At 47.2% G+C, this 22,749-nt stretch overlaps 1 protein-coding gene across 3 annotated transcripts in view; it reads right to left on the bottom strand.

The window, feature by feature from the left end:
• The window catches only part of DNAJC11 (DnaJ heat shock protein family (Hsp40) member C11), a 70,106-nt gene that overhangs the window by 5,994 nt on the left and 41,363 nt on the right, over positions 1 to 22,749 (bottom strand). For 2 of the 3 annotated variants that reach the window (XM_061382890.1, XM_061382889.1), the window contains exons 5-10: positions 14,212 to 14,340; positions 13,152 to 13,274; positions 12,174 to 12,247; positions 8,963 to 9,152; positions 8,420 to 8,505; positions 7,976 to 8,092 (exon numbers count right to left, since the gene is read on the bottom strand). In XM_061382890.1, the coding sequence (XP_061238874.1) occupies positions 7,976 to 8,092; positions 8,420 to 8,505; positions 8,963 to 9,152; positions 12,174 to 12,247; positions 13,152 to 13,274; positions 14,212 to 14,340 (719 nt within the window). The remainder of the gene's footprint in view (positions 1 to 7,975; positions 8,093 to 8,419; positions 8,506 to 8,962; positions 9,153 to 12,173; positions 12,248 to 13,151; positions 13,275 to 14,211; positions 14,341 to 22,749) is intronic. The other variant, XM_061382891.1, reaches the window with a different exon arrangement.

Genomic DNA, 22,749 nt, shown 5'->3' with positions numbered 1-22,749 from the left:
AAGATAATAAAGAGCGATCTCAGATGCTAGAGCCAGCAGATAAGGATTTTAAAGCAACTGTTTAAACTCTGCTCAAAGACATAACATATTAATTGATGGTTTAACATCAGACTGGAGATGAGAGAAGAGTAAGAGAATTTAGTAGAAATGATCCAACGTGAAGAACAAAGAGAAAAAGGATTGAAGACAAATGCGCAGAGCCTCAGAAACCAGAGGTTTAGCACAGAAGTAATTAGGGCCCCAGAGAGGAGAGGATGATTAAAACTGCAAAGAAATATGCACTCCTACTGGACTGAAGAATCAGAGCTCAGAGTCTGGGGCAACACTGCAGCTGGGAAGAAGTATATTAAATATTTAACATTTAATGAATTAATGTCCTAAAATTTGCAAATTTAATAATTCTACATAAATAAATACATCAATTTATAGAAGCAAGAAGTTTAGCAAACCCCAAGCAGCAGACATAGAACAAAATCGCGTGTAGCTACACTCAAGTGCTGAGAAACAAGAGTAAAAAAAGTTGAGTAACCAGGGGGGAAATAAACAAAAGAGACATCAGAGTATAAAGGTTCAAAAGACCAATGACTTGTCAGGAACAGAGGAGTCAGAAGAGAGCAGAACACCATGACGGCACTGAGAGAAAACTCCATTAACCCTGAAGTCTATACCCAGTGACAAGACCCTTCAGTAACAAAAGCAACTTCAGAGATGAAGAATGCTCAACACTAAAAGGAGAACTCCAAAAACCCAATAATGAAACAGACAAAAGATATGGATAGAGACTTCACTTAAAAAAAACAAACAAAAAGGATGTCAAATCAGCACTTGAAAAGCCAGTCAACATCTCAGACAGGAGGTAAATGAGAACCAAGAGGACCAAAATGGGACACACCTACATCATCTGCTAAACAGGTGAAATTAAAAAAAAAAAGGCCCTCCCCAGGGCTGGGAAGGATGTGGAACAACTGCAACTCTCAGAGCTGCTGGTGGGAAAGGAAGATGAGACGCTGCTTTGGAAAATGGCTTGGGACTCTTATGAAGTTAAACACAGCCTCCCACATGACTCAGATCACCAGGGTACTTACCCATGAGAAATGAGACCACTTGTGTTCACACAAAACTTGAATATGAATGTTTCTACTGGCTTAATTTGTAACTTCCTGAAGCTGGAAGCAAGTGAAGTATTTACACAACAGATAAACCGTGGCACATCTACGCCATGCAGTACCCAACAGCAATAAGGAGGACCACACTGCTGATGCCTGCAACAGTGTGGATTATCTCAAATGCATGATGCTCCTGAAAGAAGCAAAGGCCTTCACCTTGGATGACTCCAATTATGTGGCATCCTGGAAAAAGGCAAAGATATAGGGAGCAAAGGCACACCAGGGCTGCTGAGGCCTGGGAGACCACACAGGGGCCTGTGGGCCTTTGAGGAACGATGGAGACGTCCTCTACACCTATCTGTGATGGCGTTTACATGTAAAACACAAGATCAAACACAGCAGGTAAATCCTGAGAGGTCTCGTCACAAGGGAAAACCATTTTTTTTTCTATTTCTTTAATTTTGTATCTACATGAGATGGTGGATATTCACTAAATGTGCTGTGATGTATGTAAGTCAAATCATTATGCCATATACCTTAAACTTATAAAGCACTGTTTGGTCAATTATATCTCAATAAAACTGGAAGTGAGAGTTGGACTCTAAAGAAAGCTGAGCACCGAAGAATTGATGCTTTTGAACTGTGGTGTTGGAGAAGACTCTTGAGAGTCCCTTGGACTGCAAGGAGATCCAATCAGTCCATTTTAAAGGAGATCAGCCCTGGGTGTTCATTGGAAGGACTGATGTTGAAGTGGAAACTCTGCTACTTTGGCCACCTGATGCAAAGAGCTGACTCATTTGAAAAGACCCTGATGTTGGGAAAGATTGAGGGCAGAAGGAGAAGGGGACGACAAAGGATGAGATGGTTGGATGGCATCACCGACTCGATGGACATGGGTTTGGGTGGACTCTGGGAGTTGGTGATGGCAGGGAGGCCTGGTGTGCTGCAGTTCATGGGGTCACAAACAGTCAGACACGACTGAGCGACTGAACTGAACTGAAAACTGGGAGGAAAAAAAGGGATGAACCAGAAAATTGGAGAAGCCCTGTATTTATGAAAGAAATTGAATTCACTATCAAAAACCTTCCTATAAATGAAAACTCAGGCTTGGTTGATTTTACTGCTAAACTCTATGAAACTAGGGGAAAAAAAACCAACCAAGACCATTCTCATACAAATTCTTTCATAAAACAGAGGAAGGCATAATTCCTAACTCTTTTTATCAGGCTGGCATAACGTGGTCCAAAACCTGATAAATACATAATAAAAAGACAATTATAACTGGCATCCCTTAAAAACAAAGATTCAAAAATTCTTAGTAAGACATAAGCAAATCAAGCAATATATATAAAGTATCACATGTCATGATCCACTGGAATTTGCCTCAGGAAATATAAGGTTGGTTTAACATTCAAAGATTAGTGTGATTTGTCAAATAAATACAATATAAGTTAGCAAAGAGCAGCTGCTATTGCTGGACTGAAGTGCCTTTCAGTTATATTTACCAATATAACTCGGACAATGCAGCCTATGGACAAAGAAGCAGGCTGGCATCCTTGGGACAGGAATTCAGTTCAGACTGTGTAACGTGACTTCTGCCGGGGAGGAGCATTTACAACAGAGAACGGTGCCTCATTGGAGGTCCCGATGTGGGAGGTAGGGGAGGAGAAGGGGCTGGAATGCAGAAATCTGCCGGCTCTGTGTTCTTTATTAAATCCCGGGCATCTTCACATTTCAGGTTAGAGAAGTGCCTGACACCAACTGTGGCTATGGGGACCACAGCTCCATAGCCGAGCTGTGGTCTGCTTTTTCTCACTCATGCGCTCACAGAGTCCCTCTTCAGTGCTAGGCTGTGTCCTTGGTGGCAGGAGCACAGAGAACAGAGAAAATGGACTGAGTTACGGCACTCTGAATGACGGGTGGCGAGGGATGGTGGCTTGTCAGATGGAGAAGGTACAACGGAGAATAAGAAATGGGCAAAGGGGAAGTGGACAGCTCAGGGCAAGGTGAGGGCCACCAGTTTTAACAGGGTGACGAGAGATGGTTTTGGCAATCAGATGACACTTGAGCAGAGACCTGAGGGAACTGAAGGAATCAGCCATGTGGCTCCCTGGGGACTGGGGAGCAGCAGGCGCCAGCCAAGCCTAGAAGCAGGAATGGGCTTGGTGTGCTCCCGGAGCAGCCTGGAGGCCAGAGTGAATAGGATCGGGTGGGGGGCAGAGAAGAGACTGAGGGGCTAGATCCTGTGGGCTCTGAGGGGGCCGATTTGCCCCGAATTGAGGGAGTCCCTGAGGGCCTTAAGCACAAAGCCAAGAGGACCACATGCCCGAAGGGCGGCGGCCAAGAGGAGTTACCCCACGTCCGAGGTCAGGGGCAGTGGCCGAGAGTACCAGACTGCGGCGGCGCAGGAACTGCCGAGAGGAGCTATCCCCGCGTCCGAGGTCAGGGGTCGGCCGAGAGGAGCTACCCCACTCCCCCACGCCCGAGGCCAGGGGCGGCGGCCGGGAGGAGCAACCCCACGTACAAGGAGCCATGGCTGCGTGGGCGCAGGAGGGCCTAGAGGAGCTATCCCATGTTGAAGGTCAGGAAGGGCAGCAGTGAGGAGATACCCCTCGTCCAAGGTAAGGAGCAATGGCTGCACTTTGCTGGAGCAGCCGTGAAGAGATACCCTACACCCACGGTAAGAAAAACCCAAGTAAGACGGTAGGTGTTGTAAGAGGGCATCAGAGGGCAAACACACTGAAACCATACTCACAGAAAACTAGTCAATCTAATCACACTAGGACCACAGCCTTGTCTAACTCAATGAAACTAAGCCATGCCCGCGGGGCAACCCAAGATGGGCAGGTCATGGTGGAGAGATCTGACAGAAATGTGGTCCACTGGAGAAGGGAATGGCAAACCACTTCAGTATTCTTGCCTTGAGAACCCCATGAACAGTATGAAAAGGCAAAATGATAGGATACTGAAAGAGAAACTCCCCAGGTCAGTAGGTGCCCAATATGCTACTGGAAATCAGTGGAGAAATAACTCCAGAAAGAATGAAGGGATGGAGCCAAAGCAAAAACAATATCTAGCTGTGGATGTGACTGGTGATAGAAGCAAGGTCCGATGCTGTAAAGAGCAATATTGCATAGGAACCTGGAATGTCAGGTCCATGAATCAAGGCAAATTGGAAGTGGTCAAACAAGAGACGGCAAGAGTGAATGTCGACATTGTATGAATCAGTGAACTGAAATGGACTGGAATGGGTGAATTTAACTCAGATGACCATTATATCTACTACTGCAGGCAGGAATCCCTCAGAAGAAATGGAGTGGCCATCATGGTCAACAAAAGAGTCCGAAATGCACTACTTGGATGCAATCTCAAAAACAACGGAATGATCTCTGTTTGTTTCCAAGGCAAACCATTCAGTATCACAGTAATCCAAGTCTATGCCCCAACCAGTAACGCTGAAGAAGCTGAAGTTGAACGGTTCTATGAAGACCTACAAGACCTTTTAGAACTAACACCCAAAAAAGACGTCCTTTTCATTACAGGGGACTGGAATGCAAAAGTAGGAAGTCAAGAAACACCTGGAGTAACAGGTAAATTTGGCCTTGGAATACGGAATGAAGCAGGGCAAAGACTAATAGAGTTTTGCCAAGAAAATGCACTGCTCATAACAAACACCCTCTTCCAACAACACAAGAGAAGACTCTACACATGGGCATCACCAGATGGTCAACACCGAAATCAGATTGATTATATTCTTTGCAGCCAAAGATGGAAAAGCTCTATACAGTCAGCAAAAACAAGACCAGGAGCTGACTGTGGCTCAGACCATGAACTTCTTATTGCCAAATTCAGACTTAAATTGAAGAAAGTAGGGAAAACCACTAGACCATTCAGGTATGACCTAAATCAAATCCCTTATGATTATACAGTGGAAGTGAGAAATAGATTTAAGGGACTAGATCTGATAGATAGAGTGCCTGATGAACTATGGAATGAGGTTCGTGACATTGTACAGGAGACAGGGATCAAGACCATCCCCATGGAAAAGAAATGCAAAAAAGCAAAATGGCTGTCTGGGGAGGCCTTACAAATAGTTGTGAAAAGAAGACAAGCGAAAAGCAAAGGAGAAAAGGAAAGATATAAACATCTGAATGCAGAGTTCCAAAGAATAGCAAGAAGAGATAAGAAAGCCTTCTTCAGCGATCAATGCAAAGAAATAGAGGAAAACAACAGAATGGGAAAGACTAGAGATCTCTTCAAGAAAATCAGAGATATCAAAGGAACATTTCATGCAAAGATGGGCTCGATAAAGAACAGAAATGGTATGGACCTAACAGAAGCAGAAGATATTAAGAAGAGATGGCAAGAATACACAGAAGAACTGTACAAAAAAGATCTTCATGACCCAGATAATCACAATGGTGTGATCACTGACCTAGAGCCAGACATCCTGGAATGGGAAGTCAAGTGGGCCTTAGAAAGCATCACTACGAACAAAGCTAGTGGAGGTGATGGCATTCCAGTTGAGCTATTCCAAATCCTGAAAGATGATGCTGTGAAAGTGCTGCACTCAATATGCCAGCAAATGTGGAAAACTCAGCAGTGGCCACAGGACTGGAAATGGTCAGTTTTCATTCCAATCCCAAAGAAAGGCAATGCCAAAGAATGCTCAAACTACCACACAATTGCACTCCTCTCACACGCTAGTAAAGTAATGCTCAAAATTCTCCAAGCCAGGCTTCAGCAATATGTGAACCATGAACTTCCTGATGTTCAAGCTTGTTTTAGAAAAGGCAGAGGAACCAGAGATCAAATTGCCAACATCCGCTGGATCATGGAAAAAGCAAGAGAGTTCCAGAAAAACATCTATTTCTGCTTTATTGACTATGCCAAAGCCTTTGACTGCGTGGATCACAATAGACTGTGGGAAATTCTGAGAGATGGGAATATCAGACCACCTGATCTGCCTCTTGAGAAATCTGTATGCAGGTCAGGAAGCAACAGTTAGAACTGGACATGGAACAACAGACTGGTTCCAAATAGGAAAAGGAGTACGTCAAGGCTGTATACAGTCATCCTGTTTATTTAACTTATATGCAGAGTACATCATGAGAAACGCTGGACTGGAAGAAACACAAGCTGGAATCAAGATTGCCGGGAGAAATATCAATCACCTCAGATATGCAGATGACACCACCCTTATGGCAGAAAGTGAAGAGGAACTAAAAAGCCTCTTGATGAAGGTGAAAGAGGAGAGTGAAAAAGTTGGCTTAAAGCTCAACATTCAGAAAACAAAGATCATGGCATCCGGTCCCATCACTTCATGGGAAATAGATGGGGAAACAGTGTCAGACTATTTTTCTGGGCTCCAAAATCACTGCAGATGATGACTGCAGCCATGAAATTAAAAGACGCTTACTCCTTGGAAGCAAAGTTATAACCAACCTAGATGGCATATTCAAAAGCAGAGACATTACTTTGCCAACAAAGGTTCGTCTAGTCAAGGCTATGGTTTTTCCTGTGGTCATGTATGGATGTGAAAGTTGGACTGTGAAGAAGGCTGAGTGCTGAAGAATTGATGCTTTTGAACTGTGGTGTTGGAGAAGACTCTTGAGAGTCCCTTGGACTGCAAGGAGATCCAACCAGTCCATTCTGAAGGAGATCAGCCCTGGGATTTCTTTGGAAGGACTGATGCTAAAGCTGAAACTCCAGTACTTTGGCCACCTCATGCGAAGAGTTGACTCATTGGAAAAGACTCTGATGCTGGGAGGGATTGGGGGCAGGAGGAGAAGGGGACGACAGAGGATGAGATGGGTGGATGGCATCACTGACTCGATGGACGTGAGTCTCAGTGAACTCCGGGAGTTGGTGATGGACAGGGAGGCCTGGCGTGCTGCGATCCATGGGATCACAAAGAATCGGACACGACTGAGCGACTGATCTGATCTGATCTATAAGACACTGGCTTAGATTTTAAAAGACTATGGAGAGCAGCATCCCGAGGGAGAAGACTGGTCAGGAGGACACGAGCAGTAATTCAGACCGGAGATGGCGGCCGCAGACATTCTGAGAAATGGTCAGATGAGGATGTGCTTTCTGAGGAGAGAGGATGCTAAGCTGGGAGACTGGGAAAGGGTGACTGGGAGATTCGCTGGGAGACTGGCTCCCGGCTTTCTGGCCAGAACTGGTGGAAAAACAGAGCTTGAGGTGCCGAGAGGGGGCGGACTCCAGGCCCAGCAGGCTGTGAAGGGCGCATATGACCGAGGGCGGGGGAGCATGGGAGTGGAGGTGTGACATTTGTGACGCTGTGAGGTCCCCCAGGAGAGGTGTGGGGAGGGATGAGGGATGCACAGGCTGGAGCTGGAACCCTTAGCGCTGTGTGAGCATCACGGAGCCCAACAGTGGTGAAGCCAGGAGGCTGGAGCAGACCACTGTGGGGTGAGTCTCAGCAGCCAAGGGTCTGACAGTGAGGCCTCCATTTAGAGGCAACCAGCTGGGCCACCGAGGTGGGAGGATCTGGCGCAGAGAGCCCAACGCTGCCTGCCCTGCGGACCATGAGGTACATGCCACACTGTGAGCTGTGTGGCGTGTGGGTGAGCGGATGTGCGGGGCCACCCCAGGGCCTTTCAGGAGAGGGGCGGCAAGTAGGGGCAGGTGGGCACAGGAAGTTCTCTGAAGCAGAGACTTGGTCTTACTGACCGAATGTCGGGCTTCTGGACTCTACAATTGCTGACACACCCCAGACAGAAGCGAGCGCATCTCTAATGGAATTCTAAGCAAAGGCTCTTTTTTTCTTAATGCAGGTGAAGCTCAGATGAGTTACCAAGTGTGAGACAACCCTTGGCCAGAAGGACCCGAGTCCAACCTACTTGATTTTGAGGGAAACGCCCTGTGGGACTCCAATGCTGACAGCCGCCCCGAGGACACTGTGCCTGGAGATCTTCCTCTCTGCTCCGTACTCCACCACCGTCCCGAAGAAGCCAGCCCTGCAAGGAGCGGACCAGTGAGCCAGCCAGGCCCCCTGCTCCTGCTCCCCCAACAACCCTAACACCACTGGCAGCCGTCACCCAGGACAGAGGCCAGGCTCCCATCCCCAACTCCCTCGCCCTCCCACCACCCACGGGGAGGACTTTCAGGACGGACACCCCTGGTCAATGACCGGAGAGGAATCCGACATTAGACGCCGAGCTCCTCAAGGTGGGATGGCAGGGTAGCAAGTCCCACGGCCTCACAAGGGAGATGTGCATTAACCCTAGCAGGTGCCCGATGGCACAGACCGGGTGGACTCCCACGTCGGCCTGGCCAGCACTCACTTCAGGGACCCCTTCACTCGGGTCTGGTCGTCATCCTGGAATTTGTGCTGATAGCTGATGAGTGCGAAGGAGTGAGGGATTCCAAGCTGGGGAGGTGGAGGGAGAAAAGGCAGCTGAGACCGAGCTGAGGGGGTCGCCCCACCCGGCGGCCAAGCACTGTCGGGGGCAGGGCTTGTCCCACAGGGTGTGTAAAAATCCACCTGGAGCTGATCTTTACAAACTGGGAGATTTCACTTAAAAACCCAGTCTTCTGACTTCTCAGGAAAAATAAAAACTCCTGCACCCGAGCAAGCGTTCTCACAGGGCAGCAGCTGCCTCGAGCTCCTGCCCAGCCACCACGGCACCCCGACCCCGATCCTGTGGCCTTCGGCAGAAAAGACCTCTCACTTTATGAGGGGTGGAACACAGCTCCCCTGGAGCCTGAGCACAACCCTGTTTCAGCTCCTGAGGGTGGATGGATAGAACCTGCCTTTGGCCCTGCAGGCAGTGGACTTGGGGGTGGGGGGCAAGGGACTGGAGGAGGATCCCCCGAGCTGTCCTCACCTGCAGGGCCACGGTGAAGTGGCTGGTCTTGGTGTCCCGGACGATGCTGGTGTTCATGGCTGACTGGACGCCCCAGCGCCACTGCAGGTAGCCCACCGTATTCTTGTCCAGGTTCCGGGCCAGGACAGTGGTGAGGCCCGGCCGGATGCCGCGGGACGAAAACTGCAGGGCACAGTGTGTCGTCACAAAGCTGGGGGGATACACAGAGAAAGTCCCTAGATGATACCGGGCTTGTTGCCAGGCTTGGCTGCGTCCTCTCCGCCAGTCCCCACCCTGCTCACCATCACTCCCGTGGTTTCCCAGGTGGCTCCCCACAAGGGGGCAGGAGGGTAATCTGGGGACTGTTCACTTATCCCCCTACCCCATCCTATTCCAACTGCAGCCACAACCACAGAGGCACCCGTGTATCTGCGTTCCTAAACCAGGAGGTCAAATCCTGCTGCAAGTTAGAAACACCTGCAGGCTCCCACCCCAGGTGTGCTGACTTATTGACTTGGCATGGAAAAGCTGGCCAAGCGGTGCTAATGTGAGGCCATGTCTAAGTGCCCCTCACCCAGAGCCCGGCCCAGACCAATGGAGTCATTTTTCTGGGGCGCAATGGGCAGGCATCAGCGTAGTTTTCAAAGCTGCAGTGTGAGGCTGATGTGCACCCACAGCCACACAGTACGACTGAAGCTGCTTGAAAAGCTAGGAAACTGTCCCTCTGCAAGGCCTGTGAAGTTCCGTTTCCAAGGGAGTCAGCCCCACCTTCTGGCTAAATAAGGGTATTTCATTTCAGTAACAAAGGGATTCACAGAACTTTACTAAAGATGAGCAAACAGCTGGTCTCCAGTGAGCAGCCCTCACTAGATGGATGCCTGTTTAGTTTTTCTCCTTCCTAAGCTCTTCCCCGCTGGCTCAGACACTCGAGTCTGCCTGCAATGCAGGAGACATGGGTTCGATCTCTGAGTCAGAAAGATCCCCTGGAGAAGGAAATAGCAACCTACTCTAGTATTCTTGCCTGGAGAATCGCATGGATGGAGAAGCCTGGCAGGTTATAGTCTATGGGGTTGCAAAGAGTTGGACACAACTGAGTGACTAAGACTTTCACTTTCCTTTGGGTGTCTGTGTCTCGCTTTTGCCACTAAAATAATAATACAAGTGGTAACTGATGACATTTGCTCCTGTGCACGCAAAACTCTTCTCAAGACCAGATGAATGAGGAACCAACCCCTTGCTCTCCATAGGGCCCCCAACCCAAGCCTGCCCTCATTTATCTGACACTCCAGCCACACCAGACAGAGACCCCATTATTCCGCTCTGGCCACAGTGGGATCCGGAGTCAGGGGGAAAGCAGACAGAGGACAGATAAAAGTCACCCTGAGATGTCACGAAGCAACATTTAAAAAAATCAAAACATAAAGAATGAGATCTCTGCTTAATCAAAGTAATATGATTTCGTGTTCTTATGGAGTGTGTCCTAGAGAGAGACGAACTCTGGGGAGAGAGCAGTAAGGCAGGCACTGCCCAGGGAGACTGAGAACATCCCACAGGCTGCCTGCCAGGCTCTGGGCTGATTCCACACCCACCAACAGTCACCAGTTTGGACTTGCAAATAATTTGACCCTGAGACTCAGGCACCCATAAGATGAGATAAGAGTATTAATTAGCTAGTATTCTTTCTATAAATCTTCATGATCCCAAGTCTGATAAACCAGGCACCATGGTGAAATTCAATTCCAGACCCGCAAAAGCGGCAGCATGGGTGGTGACAATCCTAAGCAGACAAGGCTAGGACAACGGTGATGTGGATACATACAACCCACCGGAAGTTCTGGTTAAAAGCCTAAAGCCCTGTGTCCATCCCAGACCCAGTGGGTCTGAGTCCCAGAGGAGAGGCCAGAGAAACCATGGGGGGGTCCCCGTGCCACGGCATCCGGTTCACCCCACGCCCTCTGCCTGGAAGTCCCGCTCATCTCTGCAAGGGGCTCTGCTCATCTCCATCAGCTTCCAGCTCCATCTGTCAAGAAGCCACGCCCTCTCTCACGACACCACTCACTGTGTGTGTCACATGGCTCTGCACACTTGCCTTTACCAGGAACTGAAGGCAGGCTCGTAGATGAACATCTGACTGGGGATGAAATACTATTTTTTCTTTTTTTAAAAAGATGCTACAATCCCTGGGTTGGGAAGATCCCCTGGAGGAGGGCATGGTAACCCACTCCAGTATTCTTGCCTGGGGAATCCCATGGACAGAAGAGCCTGGTGGGCTACAGTCCATAGGGTTGCAAAGAGTGGGACACGACTGAAGCAATTTAGCACACTCTCAAGTTGTGGTATGTGGGCTTCTCACTGCGGTGGCTTCTCTTGTCATGGAGCACAGGCTCTACAGCATGGACTTCAGTAGCTGTGGCCTGTGAGCTCAGTTGCTCCGTGGCATGTGGGATCTTCTTGGATCAGGGATTGAACCCATCCCCTGCACTGGTGGTCAGATTCCCAAACTCTGGGCCACCAGGGAAGCCCTGCTTTTCTTTTCAGACATGTGCTCCTTTCCAGGACTCCTTCAGCTGCGTTTCAGTCGCCAGATGAACGAGCTGTTTATCCTCCACCCAGTTCTTCTACCTGAGCTCACACAGGTACCCCTAATGGGGAATAAGGACACGTGTGTCCTACAAGGGACAGTCCTAGGGGTGCAACATCACTGCAAAAGCAAAGATGAAGCTGGGGTGGGGGCAGTTTAATATTCCGGCCTAACACAAAGCTACCAGAGAGACAGGTTGACAGGCCGCCTCACTCACTGCCTCACTGCTTGGTAAAGCCCCATTCCAGACCCGAAACTGTTCTCTGCAACAAAGAAATGACCCACTAGTGCATAAAGACTCAGACCAGGACCCACTTCCCTGTGAGCATGCATTCCCTCCAGGGCCTCACATCATGGTCCTCACAGCCCACGTGACCAGCAGGGGCCTTTCCCCACAGAGCAGGAACCTGAGGACCATGGAGGGCCTGGTCCCTGGCTGGGACAAGGGCAGGCCCCTCCCACCCCACTGCCCAATCCAGTGCTCTCTGCACCAAGCACACTGCCTGGACCCCGTGCCAGCGTGGCAGGGTCTGCCCGCAGTGACCGTGCAGGTCAGAGATGGTAACTCCAGATGACCTGACAAGAAAAATACACAGGCTCTGGTCTAAATACACAAAGACCACCAAAGGGCATTTATTTCAATATACTTACCATCTTGGTGTGAGATTACGGAACAGCTTCAGGCCAAATAAAGGCCCCTGCAGATCCCCAGCTCCAAATTCTAACTGTTCAAAAAAGAAAAAAAGAATTAATGGTGTTTTACCTCACAGCAGTAACCAAGGTGTCAGTAAGCACTTCTGGTTCTAATTTCTTCATTTAATTCAAAGCCACCAGCCCTTGCCAGGCCTCTAAAAGTAGGGGCAGGAAGATTCTTAGTATCTCATTCTAACCTTTGACAAAGGGAGATGACGCTGTGCACAGACCCAAAGAAGCCATGTTTCAGTGAGGTGAGTCTCCTCAAGGAGCCCCTCCCCAGACAGCGCTGCGGGCTGCTGGTCCCTGTTGCCCTAGCTGGAGCCATCCGCACACCGCCTTCTGCCGGCGGGATTGGCCCTGCCCACGCAGTGCTGGCTACTGTGCAGGTCCATCTGCTCTGCCTCACCGTCTGCAGGTCTCACAGGTGACTGGAGATGGCTCTCAGGGGTCTGACGTGAAACCCACCAGCAGCTCTGCTCTCACAGCCATGAAGTCCAGCCGATCCTGGCTGCCTCATTACTAGTCTGGGTGACTTTCAAGGCAACTCCTCTATATTAATTTGATGCGGCTCAACTTGCTTGGCAGAACTGGCTGTTTAACGACTGCTGAGCAGCGAACCAGCGCACTAAGACAGAGGTGACCCGCCTTCCGAATTGTGCAGGAGACGGGAAGGGCCTGCAGGCTTGTTTAAGGAATAGAGATGCTGAGTTTCCAGATTTCTGGAAGCTCCAGGGGAATCCTGTTGCTCTGTCCTGACTGTGAGCTGATGGCAGTCTCAGCGCGCCCCTCAGATGTGAGACACAGGTTTCTAGTGGGGACCATCAGTTGATACAAGTTTGACAGCTGCACTCTGTTATACCTGATGTGGCCACTGAGGTCATTCTGAGGGTGGGCTCGGCGGCTGACAACCCGATCTCCCGCTGGCGTGCTTACCTCTCCCCAGCCCTTCGCAGAAGTGACTCGTCTGAGCGCAAAGTTAATGGAACCCCCTCCATTCCCATTCTGGGTTGAGAGGCTTCCAGAGAGGATGGCTGTGTCTGAAGCTGTCAGGGGTGCCTAGGAAATGATATCAGCCAGTAATATAGTAATCGAAGTAACTGGAAGTGCTGAGGACAGCAGTCTGCCCAATGCGCCCTGAGTGTGAGGCCAGAAGCACAGCTGTGTCTGCAGCTCGAGTGGGCAGGATGTGGGCCTGCCGCACCCCTCTCCCACTGTGCCATTGAATGGCACCTGGCCACCACGGTCAGGTTTTGCAAAAGCTTGAACGTGCAAATTCCAAAAAACTAGGACCAATGTAGGGCTAGATGCTGGTTTCCAGCGTCCCCTCAGCATCAGGCTCCATGGTGACATCACCCATGGGGACGTCCAGGACTCCCCAGTCCTGCCTGTGGCAGCACTGACTGACTGGAAGCCCCAGGAGAGGGAAAGTTTCCCTGAGTTGGGACTTCACATTCCAGGCTGATGCACTTGAGCAGAAGTGGATAAGCTGAAGGGGCAGAGACCTGCCGTAACCATCAGCAGATGGCCCAATGCTGCCATGTCCCAACGTCGGCCAGACAGATGACACTTCAGTGACCCCAGGGCTCAGCACACAGGAGCATGTGCCTTCAAATTAAGACCCATTCCTGGAATTTCCCAGAGATCTGGTTTTGCTCCTAAAATCATCATGACTTTGGCTCCCACTTCTCCTAGACCATAAGCATGGTGGTGGCCCTCCACCACCTGCTGGAGAGCCCCGGGACCCTGAAGCTAAGTGTTACCCTACCCCCTAACCCTGCACTCATGCTGCTAACATGTGGGTCAGGAAAGCAGGATAAACAAGGTTGTGACTGGAGCTATTCTTTTTTCAAGTGGCTAACTGCACCCTTTCATGAACACAGATGAGAAAACCCTGAGCAGACTGTCATTCCAGCTGTGTGTGGTGCTGCACCTCATTAACCCAAGCACCCCCCCCCGAGCCCCCCTGCACTGGGGGACGTGTCTGTGGCTTTACCTCAATGGACTGTGATATGTGCATCTTGTTAATTTCAATCTGTGGAAAGCCACTTCCGGACACATCCTCGTACTCCTCCTCATAGCGATCAAAAAGGTCAGTGGCGTCGATGCCAACACTGATGGTCCCCTGTGGCAGAAAAACAAGCCGTCAGCATCAGGCCTGGGATTTGTGGGAAGAAACACAATACTACACACGCCAGAAGCCGCGGGATTCACTGGGCACGCACGACTCCACTGGCCCACAGAGCATGAATGTCACAGCTCACACCAAGCAGCGGCCGAGCACCAATGTCTTCTAGAGTCAGAAAACCAGGCGTGAAGTGGGCGAGTGACTTACCGAGGACAAATGGTGGGAAATGAAATGAAACTGCCCTGCTCATGGTTTGCTATTGCTTACCTATGGATTTAACCCACAAATGCAGAAAACAACCAGAAACTAGCTACATGGGAGAAACACTCTTAATATTCAATTCCAAACACTGATATGTCACAAAGTACCTTAAATTTCTTTAAAACATAAAAAAATACCTTCAAAGACAGAAGTGCAAACCAAATTATATACAAATGGGAGATTTAGAAATTGTTCTGCCTCAAGTTATGAGAAACAGAACCCCCTATTCTCTCAGGAAACAAGCCAAAATTTTGCTGACTGATAAAAATGCTCTTTACTCAGGAAATCAGTATTTACTATTTTCTTTTACTGTCATAAGACTTTTCAAATTAGATACTTAAAAAAAAAAAGTACTTTATGTGGCTCTGTCAGGTCTTAGCTGTGGCACAAAGCATCTTTGTTGCAGTGTGCAGGCTCTCTAGTCGTGGTGTGTGGGCTTACTTGCCCCATAGCATGTGGGTCTTAGTTCCCCGACCAGAGCTCAAACCCATGTCCCCGGCACTGCAGGGTGGATTCTTAACTACTGGACCACCAGGGAAGTCCCTCAAATGGGCGGCTACCTTAGTCCAACATATAAAGACATGACTCCACACACATTTTCATTAAATTCTCTGCAGTGCATGAACAAAACTTTATTGAGGTTTAATTTACATATAATATAAACTGCTCCTGTTTGAAGTGTGCAATTTCATGAGTTTTGACAGGCGTGTACGCTTGTGAAACCACCTCCAAAATCACTATACAGAACACTTCTACCACCCCAAAAGAAGCTTAGGAGAATGTGTTTTTCTCCTGGGGAAGGGGACTTGTGAACGAAAATGTGTGAGGGAAACGCAGGAGGAGACAGTGAGTATCCATCTGCCTGTGAGGAGTGCAGTGGGAGGGAGGTGGCAGAGGAGGGGCTGGAGGCTGCCAGGCCTGGGTGGTCATGGGAGACGTCACAGGTGGGATTTATCTGGGATAACACAGTTTAACCCCGGTGTTTTGGTTGGCTCAGCAATCACCCTAGATGTTTTTTAAAAAGTGATATCATCACCAACAGTATTTTCATCACCATCACTATACAGTCCATGGAATTCTCCAGGCCAGAATACTGGAGTGGGTAGCCTCTCCCTTCTCCAGGGGATCTTCCCAACCCAGAGATTGAACCCAGGTCTCTTGCACTGCAGGTGGATTCTTTACCAGCTGAGCTACCAGGGAAGCCCATTTTCATCACCAACAGGAATCAAACCTGTGTCCCCTACACTGGTTGGCAGATTCTTATCCACTGTGTCACCAGGGAAGTCACTATAAACTGTTTTCTCAACACTGACCATCCACAGTGCTAATTCCAGCCATATGAAAATTAAAAGCCTCAGATCTGCCTTAGAAACACCAGCATCTTCAATAGTGAGTGTTCTTTAAAGAGTACGGCCAAAAGTGAGGCTGCCAGCAGCAGGGGTATTTACATACAGCTGTGGAAAAATGACTTTACATTTAGATCAAAAGGTAGTTCCTCTATGTTAATTTCACTCTCTTTTCCATGCTAAGGTTCATAAGGCACACATGAAAGATACAGCAATAGCTGTTTGTAAGTTGGTATCAGCAGAAGCTCACAACTGCTAATGCGCCAGTTTTACATCAGTGTCAACCAGACGTTTCAAACGAGAAATGACTGATTCTCTGAAGGTGAAACACCTGCTTACTGTAATCCTGTAAGCTCAAAAAGTTCCACACTGAATGTAAAATGGTGTGCTTTTGTGGTGATACTCAAATACCAATTTTGGTGAAGGTACAGCCTCCTGGTAAAAGTGCTTTAATTAAATCAAGAAACCCATGGAGCAGAAATAGTCTTAGAATTATAGTGTACACAATGCACAATTTTGTTAAAATGAGCTGTGATATTCTGCCTACGGAAAATAAAGCTAAAGTTGTCAAAATACACAAACACTTGTGTATTCAGAGTAACAAGATCATTTCTTGTGAAGCCTATTCTGAATAGAAGAACTGCAGCATGTGTTAAATCTGTGTATTAGGAAAGTGTGAACCTTTGTAGAACTGCTTTTAAAAACCCTTAAATCATGCAACTTTAAAATATTTAAGAAACTGCAATCATTGAAAACTGTGTAACTAAGAATACTGTGAAATTGATCTCTCGAGGAAGGAAAAACTAAACAAATAAAATAAGAGCTCTGTTTATTGCATTTTGAAATTACAGAATGGCATTTTGGAATATCTCAATTTTGGGTAGGAATTGTCTGGTGGAGCTGTCATTTTCAATTAAATTTATATTCTTTCCTGGAATGGGATGAAATTAACAAGGTTTGTCTACAGTTTTATGGCATCTCAACTTGAAGCATTCAAAAAATCATAAACAATTTATTTCAGAAATTTTGTCAAAGAAAAAAAAGTATTCTGAATGGAGGCAAAAAGACAATACCTGTGAACAATGTTTACATGTTCTGAAACAAAGAAATTTAAAATTGAGAGTATTTTCGCAATTAAAAATACTATGGTTTACAGACCACAGTAACAAATTATGGTGAGGATGCAGAGAAAAGGGAACCCTACCACACTGTTGGTGGGAATGTAAACCAGTACAGCCACTGTGGAAAGGTTCCTTAAAAAACTAAAACAGAGCTACCATATGGTCCAGCAATCCCATTCCTGGGTATAGAGCCAAAGAAAATGAAAACACTGATTTGAAATATGTAAAAGGAGATCAGCCCTGGGTGTTCTTTGCAAGGAATGATGCTAAAGCTGAAACTCCAGTACTTTGGCCGCCTCATGTGAAGAGCTGACTCACTGGAAAAGACTCTGATGCTGGGAGGGATTGGGGACAGGAGGAAAAGGGGACGACAGAGGATGAGATGGCTGGATTGCATCACTGACTTGACGGACGTGAGTTTGAGTGAACTCCGGGAGCTGGTGATGGACAGGAAGGCCTGGCGTGCTGTGATGCATGGGGTCGCAAAGAGTCGGACACGACTGAGCAACTAAACTGAACTGAACTGATGTACCCCTAAGTTATATCACAGCAGCATTATTTACAAAAGACAAGGAAGCAACCTAAAGTGTCCACTGACAAGAGGAACAGATGGAGAGGATGTGGTATATACATACAATGGAATACTACTCAGTCGTAAAAAAAGGACAAAGGCTTGTCACTTGCAGTATGTATGAACCTAGAGGGTATTATTTTTGAATATAAATGGAGCACAATCTATAAAGATTTTGAGTCATTATGTTGTACACTTGGGACCCTGCAGCTTCATCTGGGGATATGCTTTTGAGGGGCAGTTAGCTACCCTGTAACAATGCAAGTACCCTGCAACTGCTGGGCTGCTGGGATGGGAGGAAGCCCGACCTAGAGCAGGGAGAGGCTGTATGTGAGAAATGGCAGGCCACCATCAGCCACCCCAGCTGTAGTTATGAGGGGCACCCGTGTGCCTCTTTTTCAACAGGACACAGCTGCCATCAGCTGTGAGCACACTCCAAGCAAGCACCATCGGGCTGAGTCTCATTAACCCACGGGTGTGTGAGAGGAGATCAAATCGTTCTCACAAGCCACTGAGTTCTGGAGTGGTTTGTCATGCAGCAATACGTAACCAGAACACAAAATACCAGAGAGAGAACTTATTCAAGTATATGAGTGTGTGCCAAGAATAATGAGTCTGCTTCTGCTACTTTCTTGTAAACATCCCTTTCACTCTCAAAAATGTCCTAGTCTGGATGATGAATGGCACAGTTGCCCCGCCTACAGGTCACTGTGAGGACGCTGGCTGACCATGAAGGACGTGAGCCATCAGAGCGCAGAGCAGAGCCACCTGGCCTGACCCGCCGGCTCCTCTGGCTCTGTGCTGGGGCCAGGAGGAAAGCAGGATCATGAACCACTGATTCACAAGCCACTGATTTACATATGTGGGTTTCGTCACTGGCCAACTCATTCAACTCTTGAGTTTTCAGTTTGTTCTCTCATTCTAAGTGAAAGTGGAAAGTGTTAGTTGTTCAGTCGTGTCCAACTCTTTGCAGCCCCATAGACTGTAGCCTCTCAGGTTCCTCTGTCCATGGGATTCTCCGGGCAAGAACACTGCAGTGGGTAGCCATTCCCTTCTCCAGGGGATCTTCCTGACCCAGGGATCTAACCTGGGTCTCCCACATTACAGGCAGATTTTTCTTTTTTTACCATCTGAGCCACCAGGGAAGCCTCTCTTTCTTTCTAAAAGTTATTTACTTGGCTGCACCAGGTCTTAGTTGTGGCACACAAACCCTTAGCTCCAGCACGTGGGATCTTAGTTCCCTGACCAGGTATCAAACCTGGGCGCCTTGCATTGGGAACTTGGGAGTCTTAAGCACTGGACTACCAGGGCAGTCCCTCACTTGGTTCTTTAAAGAAAGGCAGTCAGGGACTTCCTGGGGGTCCACTGATTAAGACTCTGTACTCCCAATGCAGGGGGCATGGGTTTAATCCTGCTTGGGGAACTAAGATCCCATATGTCACATGATGCGGCCAAACAAATAAATAAAGACAGGCAATCACACCATATGCAAATGATGAAAATCCTTCCAATATTTATGTGTTTTACTATTTGTCTAGTTGTATTGGCTAAAACTTCCAGAATAACATCAAAGACAGTTTTCTTTCCTTTCCCAAAGAAAACCTCTGAAATGATAAACATCTGTGTTAACTCCACATTGTGTTAACTGACTCACCAGAGGGTAGAGCAGACTCTGCTGCTGCTGCTGCTAAGTCACTTCAGTCGTGTCCGACTCTGTGCGACCCCATAGATGGCAGCCCACCAGGCTCCACCATCCCTGGGATTCTCCAGGCAAGAACACTGGAGTGGGTTGCCATTTCCTTCTCCAATGCATGAAAGTGAAAAGTGAAAGTGAGGTTGCTCGGTCGTGTCCGACCCTCAGCGACCCCATGGACTGCAGCCTACCAGGCTCCTCGGTTCATGGGATTTTCCAGGCAAGAGTACTGGAGTGTGGTGCCATTGCCTTCTCCAAGAGCAGACTCTAGAAGTTTAAAAACAGTGCTCAAGGCATCACTTTCTCTCAACTATTTTGTTGTTTCTTTAAATAAGGCCCCAATAGTCAAAAATTCCAATGAGCCAGTCACTTTTGTGATTCGACAGCCTTTGGTGCTGACAAGTTTATGGAAAATGACCGCCCCTTCCCCTCCAAAAAAGAAAAAAAATGACCCAGAGGAGTGGAGAAGTGAGGAGAACCTGAGGCTCAGGTGCCAGCCATGTCTGAGGAGCCGCCCCAGACAGGGACTGATCAGGTCACTGTGCGGCTGCAAGGACACATCCTCCTCACTTCAGAGAGTGGTCCTGATGCTTGCTTTCTGCTCTTCTTCTGTTTCCAGGAAAACGACCTTCTAAAAATTGACTGGTCACAGCACCAGAATTAGACTTCCCTACGAGTCAAACAGGGTTTCGCTGCAACTTACAATTCATTTTCACTTCCAACGTAATATGCTTTTCATACAGTGGGAAGACATGACTTAGGAATGAGAGGCCGATTTGGGTTAGACTTCTTCCAACCACTAATTCAATATATGCAAGTTTATATCCTTTTATTATTAAATTGGTACTAAATCAGATTTTATCAAATGAAAAGTTTACAAAGGAAAATACTTTCAAAGAATCTTTGCTATTAAGTATGAAACACAAAACTTTTAAAGTATTTTGTTTTCTCCCTGCTACGAGCACATTTCACCTTATTTTCCTACAATAGGGTAGTCACACACTTTTCCATAAATAGCCCGGTATCAGTGCTTAAGGTTTTGTGGGCAGATGGTCTGCTCTGATGCTATAGTGCAAAACAGCCAAAGGGAATCTGTAAATGAACAAGCTTTGCTATATAACAATAAAACTGTATTTATGGACACTGAAGCCTGAGTTCCATATTATTTTTATGTATGACAAAATATTATTCTTTTGATTTCCTAAAAGCCATTGAAACAAGTAACACTTATTAGCTCCTGAGCTGGACAAAAAGAGGTAGCAGGCCACCACTGTGTGCTGACCTTTGTCCAAGGGCACCTACCTCTGCTGTCAGAGCATCAAGGACAATGACAGTGACAAGTCTCGTACAGTCTTTTCCACGCAATGATAACACTACTGAAAAACTGCCGAGAGACACCCAGCAGCTGCAGATGTTCAACTGAGAACTCTGTGACTTTTCTGAGGCTGAAAGTTTCAATCTAGAGCATGGGACAGTCACACCATGCCCCCCACCCCGGCCTCAACCAGAGCTAACAGACTCCACGGGAGCACACCCCATGGTTCCATACTATTTTCAATCAGGTCACAGTCATAAGAGTATAACACAGGTTGTCAAAAGAATCTGATTTACTTAGTTTCTCAAGTTTTGAGCTACTGAATAAAAATCACAAACTGCTAAGATTCAAAGATTTAATGAGTAAACACAAGGGGAAGTAGCTGACTGCTACTTGTAAATACTTATTCCAATCTGTAAATTACAAACCCACTGGATCACTATCCTCCTGAATGACCAAATATCCATCCTTAAGTCAATCCCTGCCCTTTGTTCTTTAACCATTAATGAAACACTGTAAAAAATATATCTTTTTATTCTTTCATCTGTAGACTACTGCATTCTTCTATATTCTTCTCATATTCAGTCACCCATCTGAATTTCTGGGGTGGGGACGTGTAAAAACACAGATTCCCAGGTAGAAGCCTGATAATCTGAATTTTTAATAGGCAAACACATTGTGATGTACATCAGTTAACTGACTAGTTTCGCTGACGTTATTCAGTTGCTCAGTTGTGTCCTGCTCTTTGCAACCTCATGGACTACAGCATTCCAGGCTTCTCTGTCCTTCACCATCTCTTAGAGTTTGCTAAAACTCATGTCCATTAAATTGATGATGCCATCTAACCACTTCATCCTCTATGTCATCCCCTTCTCCTCTTGCCCTCAACCTTTCCCATCATCAGGGTCTTTTCCACTGAGTTGGCTCTTCGCATCAGGTGGCCAAACTATTGGAGCTTCAGCATCAGCATCAGTTCTTTCAATGAATATTCAGGGTTGATGTGCTTTAGGACCGACTGGTTTGATCTTCTTGCAGTCCAAAGGACTCTCAAGAGTCTTCTCCAGCACCACAGTTCAAAAGCATCGGTGCTTAGCCTTCCTTATGGTCCAACTCTCACATCTGTACATAACTACTGGAAAAACCACAGCTTTGACTAGGTGGACCCTTGTCGGCAAAGTGATATCTCTGTTTTTCAATATGCTGTCTGTGTTTGTCATAGCTTTTCTTCCAAGGAGCAAACATCTTTTAATTTAATGGCTGCAGTCCCTGTCCACAGTGATTTTGGAGCCCAAGAAAATAAACTCTGCCACTGTTTCCATTTTTTTCCCCATCTATTTTTCATGACTGGGCCACCTTATCTGCCTCCTGAGAAATGTGTATGTAGGTCAAGAAGCAACAGTAAGAACCGGACATGGAACAATGGGCTGGTTCCAAATTGGGAAAGGAGTATGTCAAGGCTGTATATTGCCATTCTGCTTATTTAACTTATATGCAGAGTACATCATGCAAAATGCTGGGCTGGATAAAGCATAAGCTAGAATCAAGATTGCCAGAAGAAATACCAATAACTTCAGATATGCAGATTACACCACCCTTATGGCAGAAAGTGAAGAACTAAAGAAGCTCTTGATCAAGGTGAAAGAGGAGAGTGAAAAAGTTGGCTTAAATCTCAACATTCAAAAAACAAAGATCACGGCATCCAGTCCCATCATTTCATGGTAAATACATGGGGAAACAATGGAAATAGTGACAGACTTTATTTTCTTGGGCTCCAAAATCACGGCAGATGGTAACTGCAGCCATGAAAATAAAAGACATTTGCTCCTTGGAAGAAAAGCTATGACCATCCTAGACAGCATATCAATAAGCAAAAACATTACTTTTCTGACAAAGGTCCATCTAGTCAAAGTTATGGTTTTTCCAGTAGTCATGTGTGGATGTGAGAGTTGGACCATAAAGAAAGCTGAGCACTGAAATGGTTTTGAACTGTGGTGCTGGAGAAGACTCTTAAGAGTCCCTTGGACTGCAAGGAGATCCAACCAGTCCATCCTAAAGGAAATCAGTCCTGAATATTCATTGGAAGGACTGATGCTGAAGCT

This window comes from Bos javanicus, chromosome 16, assembly GCF_032452875.1.
Source record: "Bos javanicus breed banteng chromosome 16, ARS-OSU_banteng_1.0, whole genome shotgun sequence".
Lineage (NCBI taxonomy): Eukaryota > Metazoa > Chordata > Mammalia > Artiodactyla > Bovidae > Bos > Bos javanicus.
This window is presented reverse-complemented; position numbering and strand designations above follow the sequence as displayed.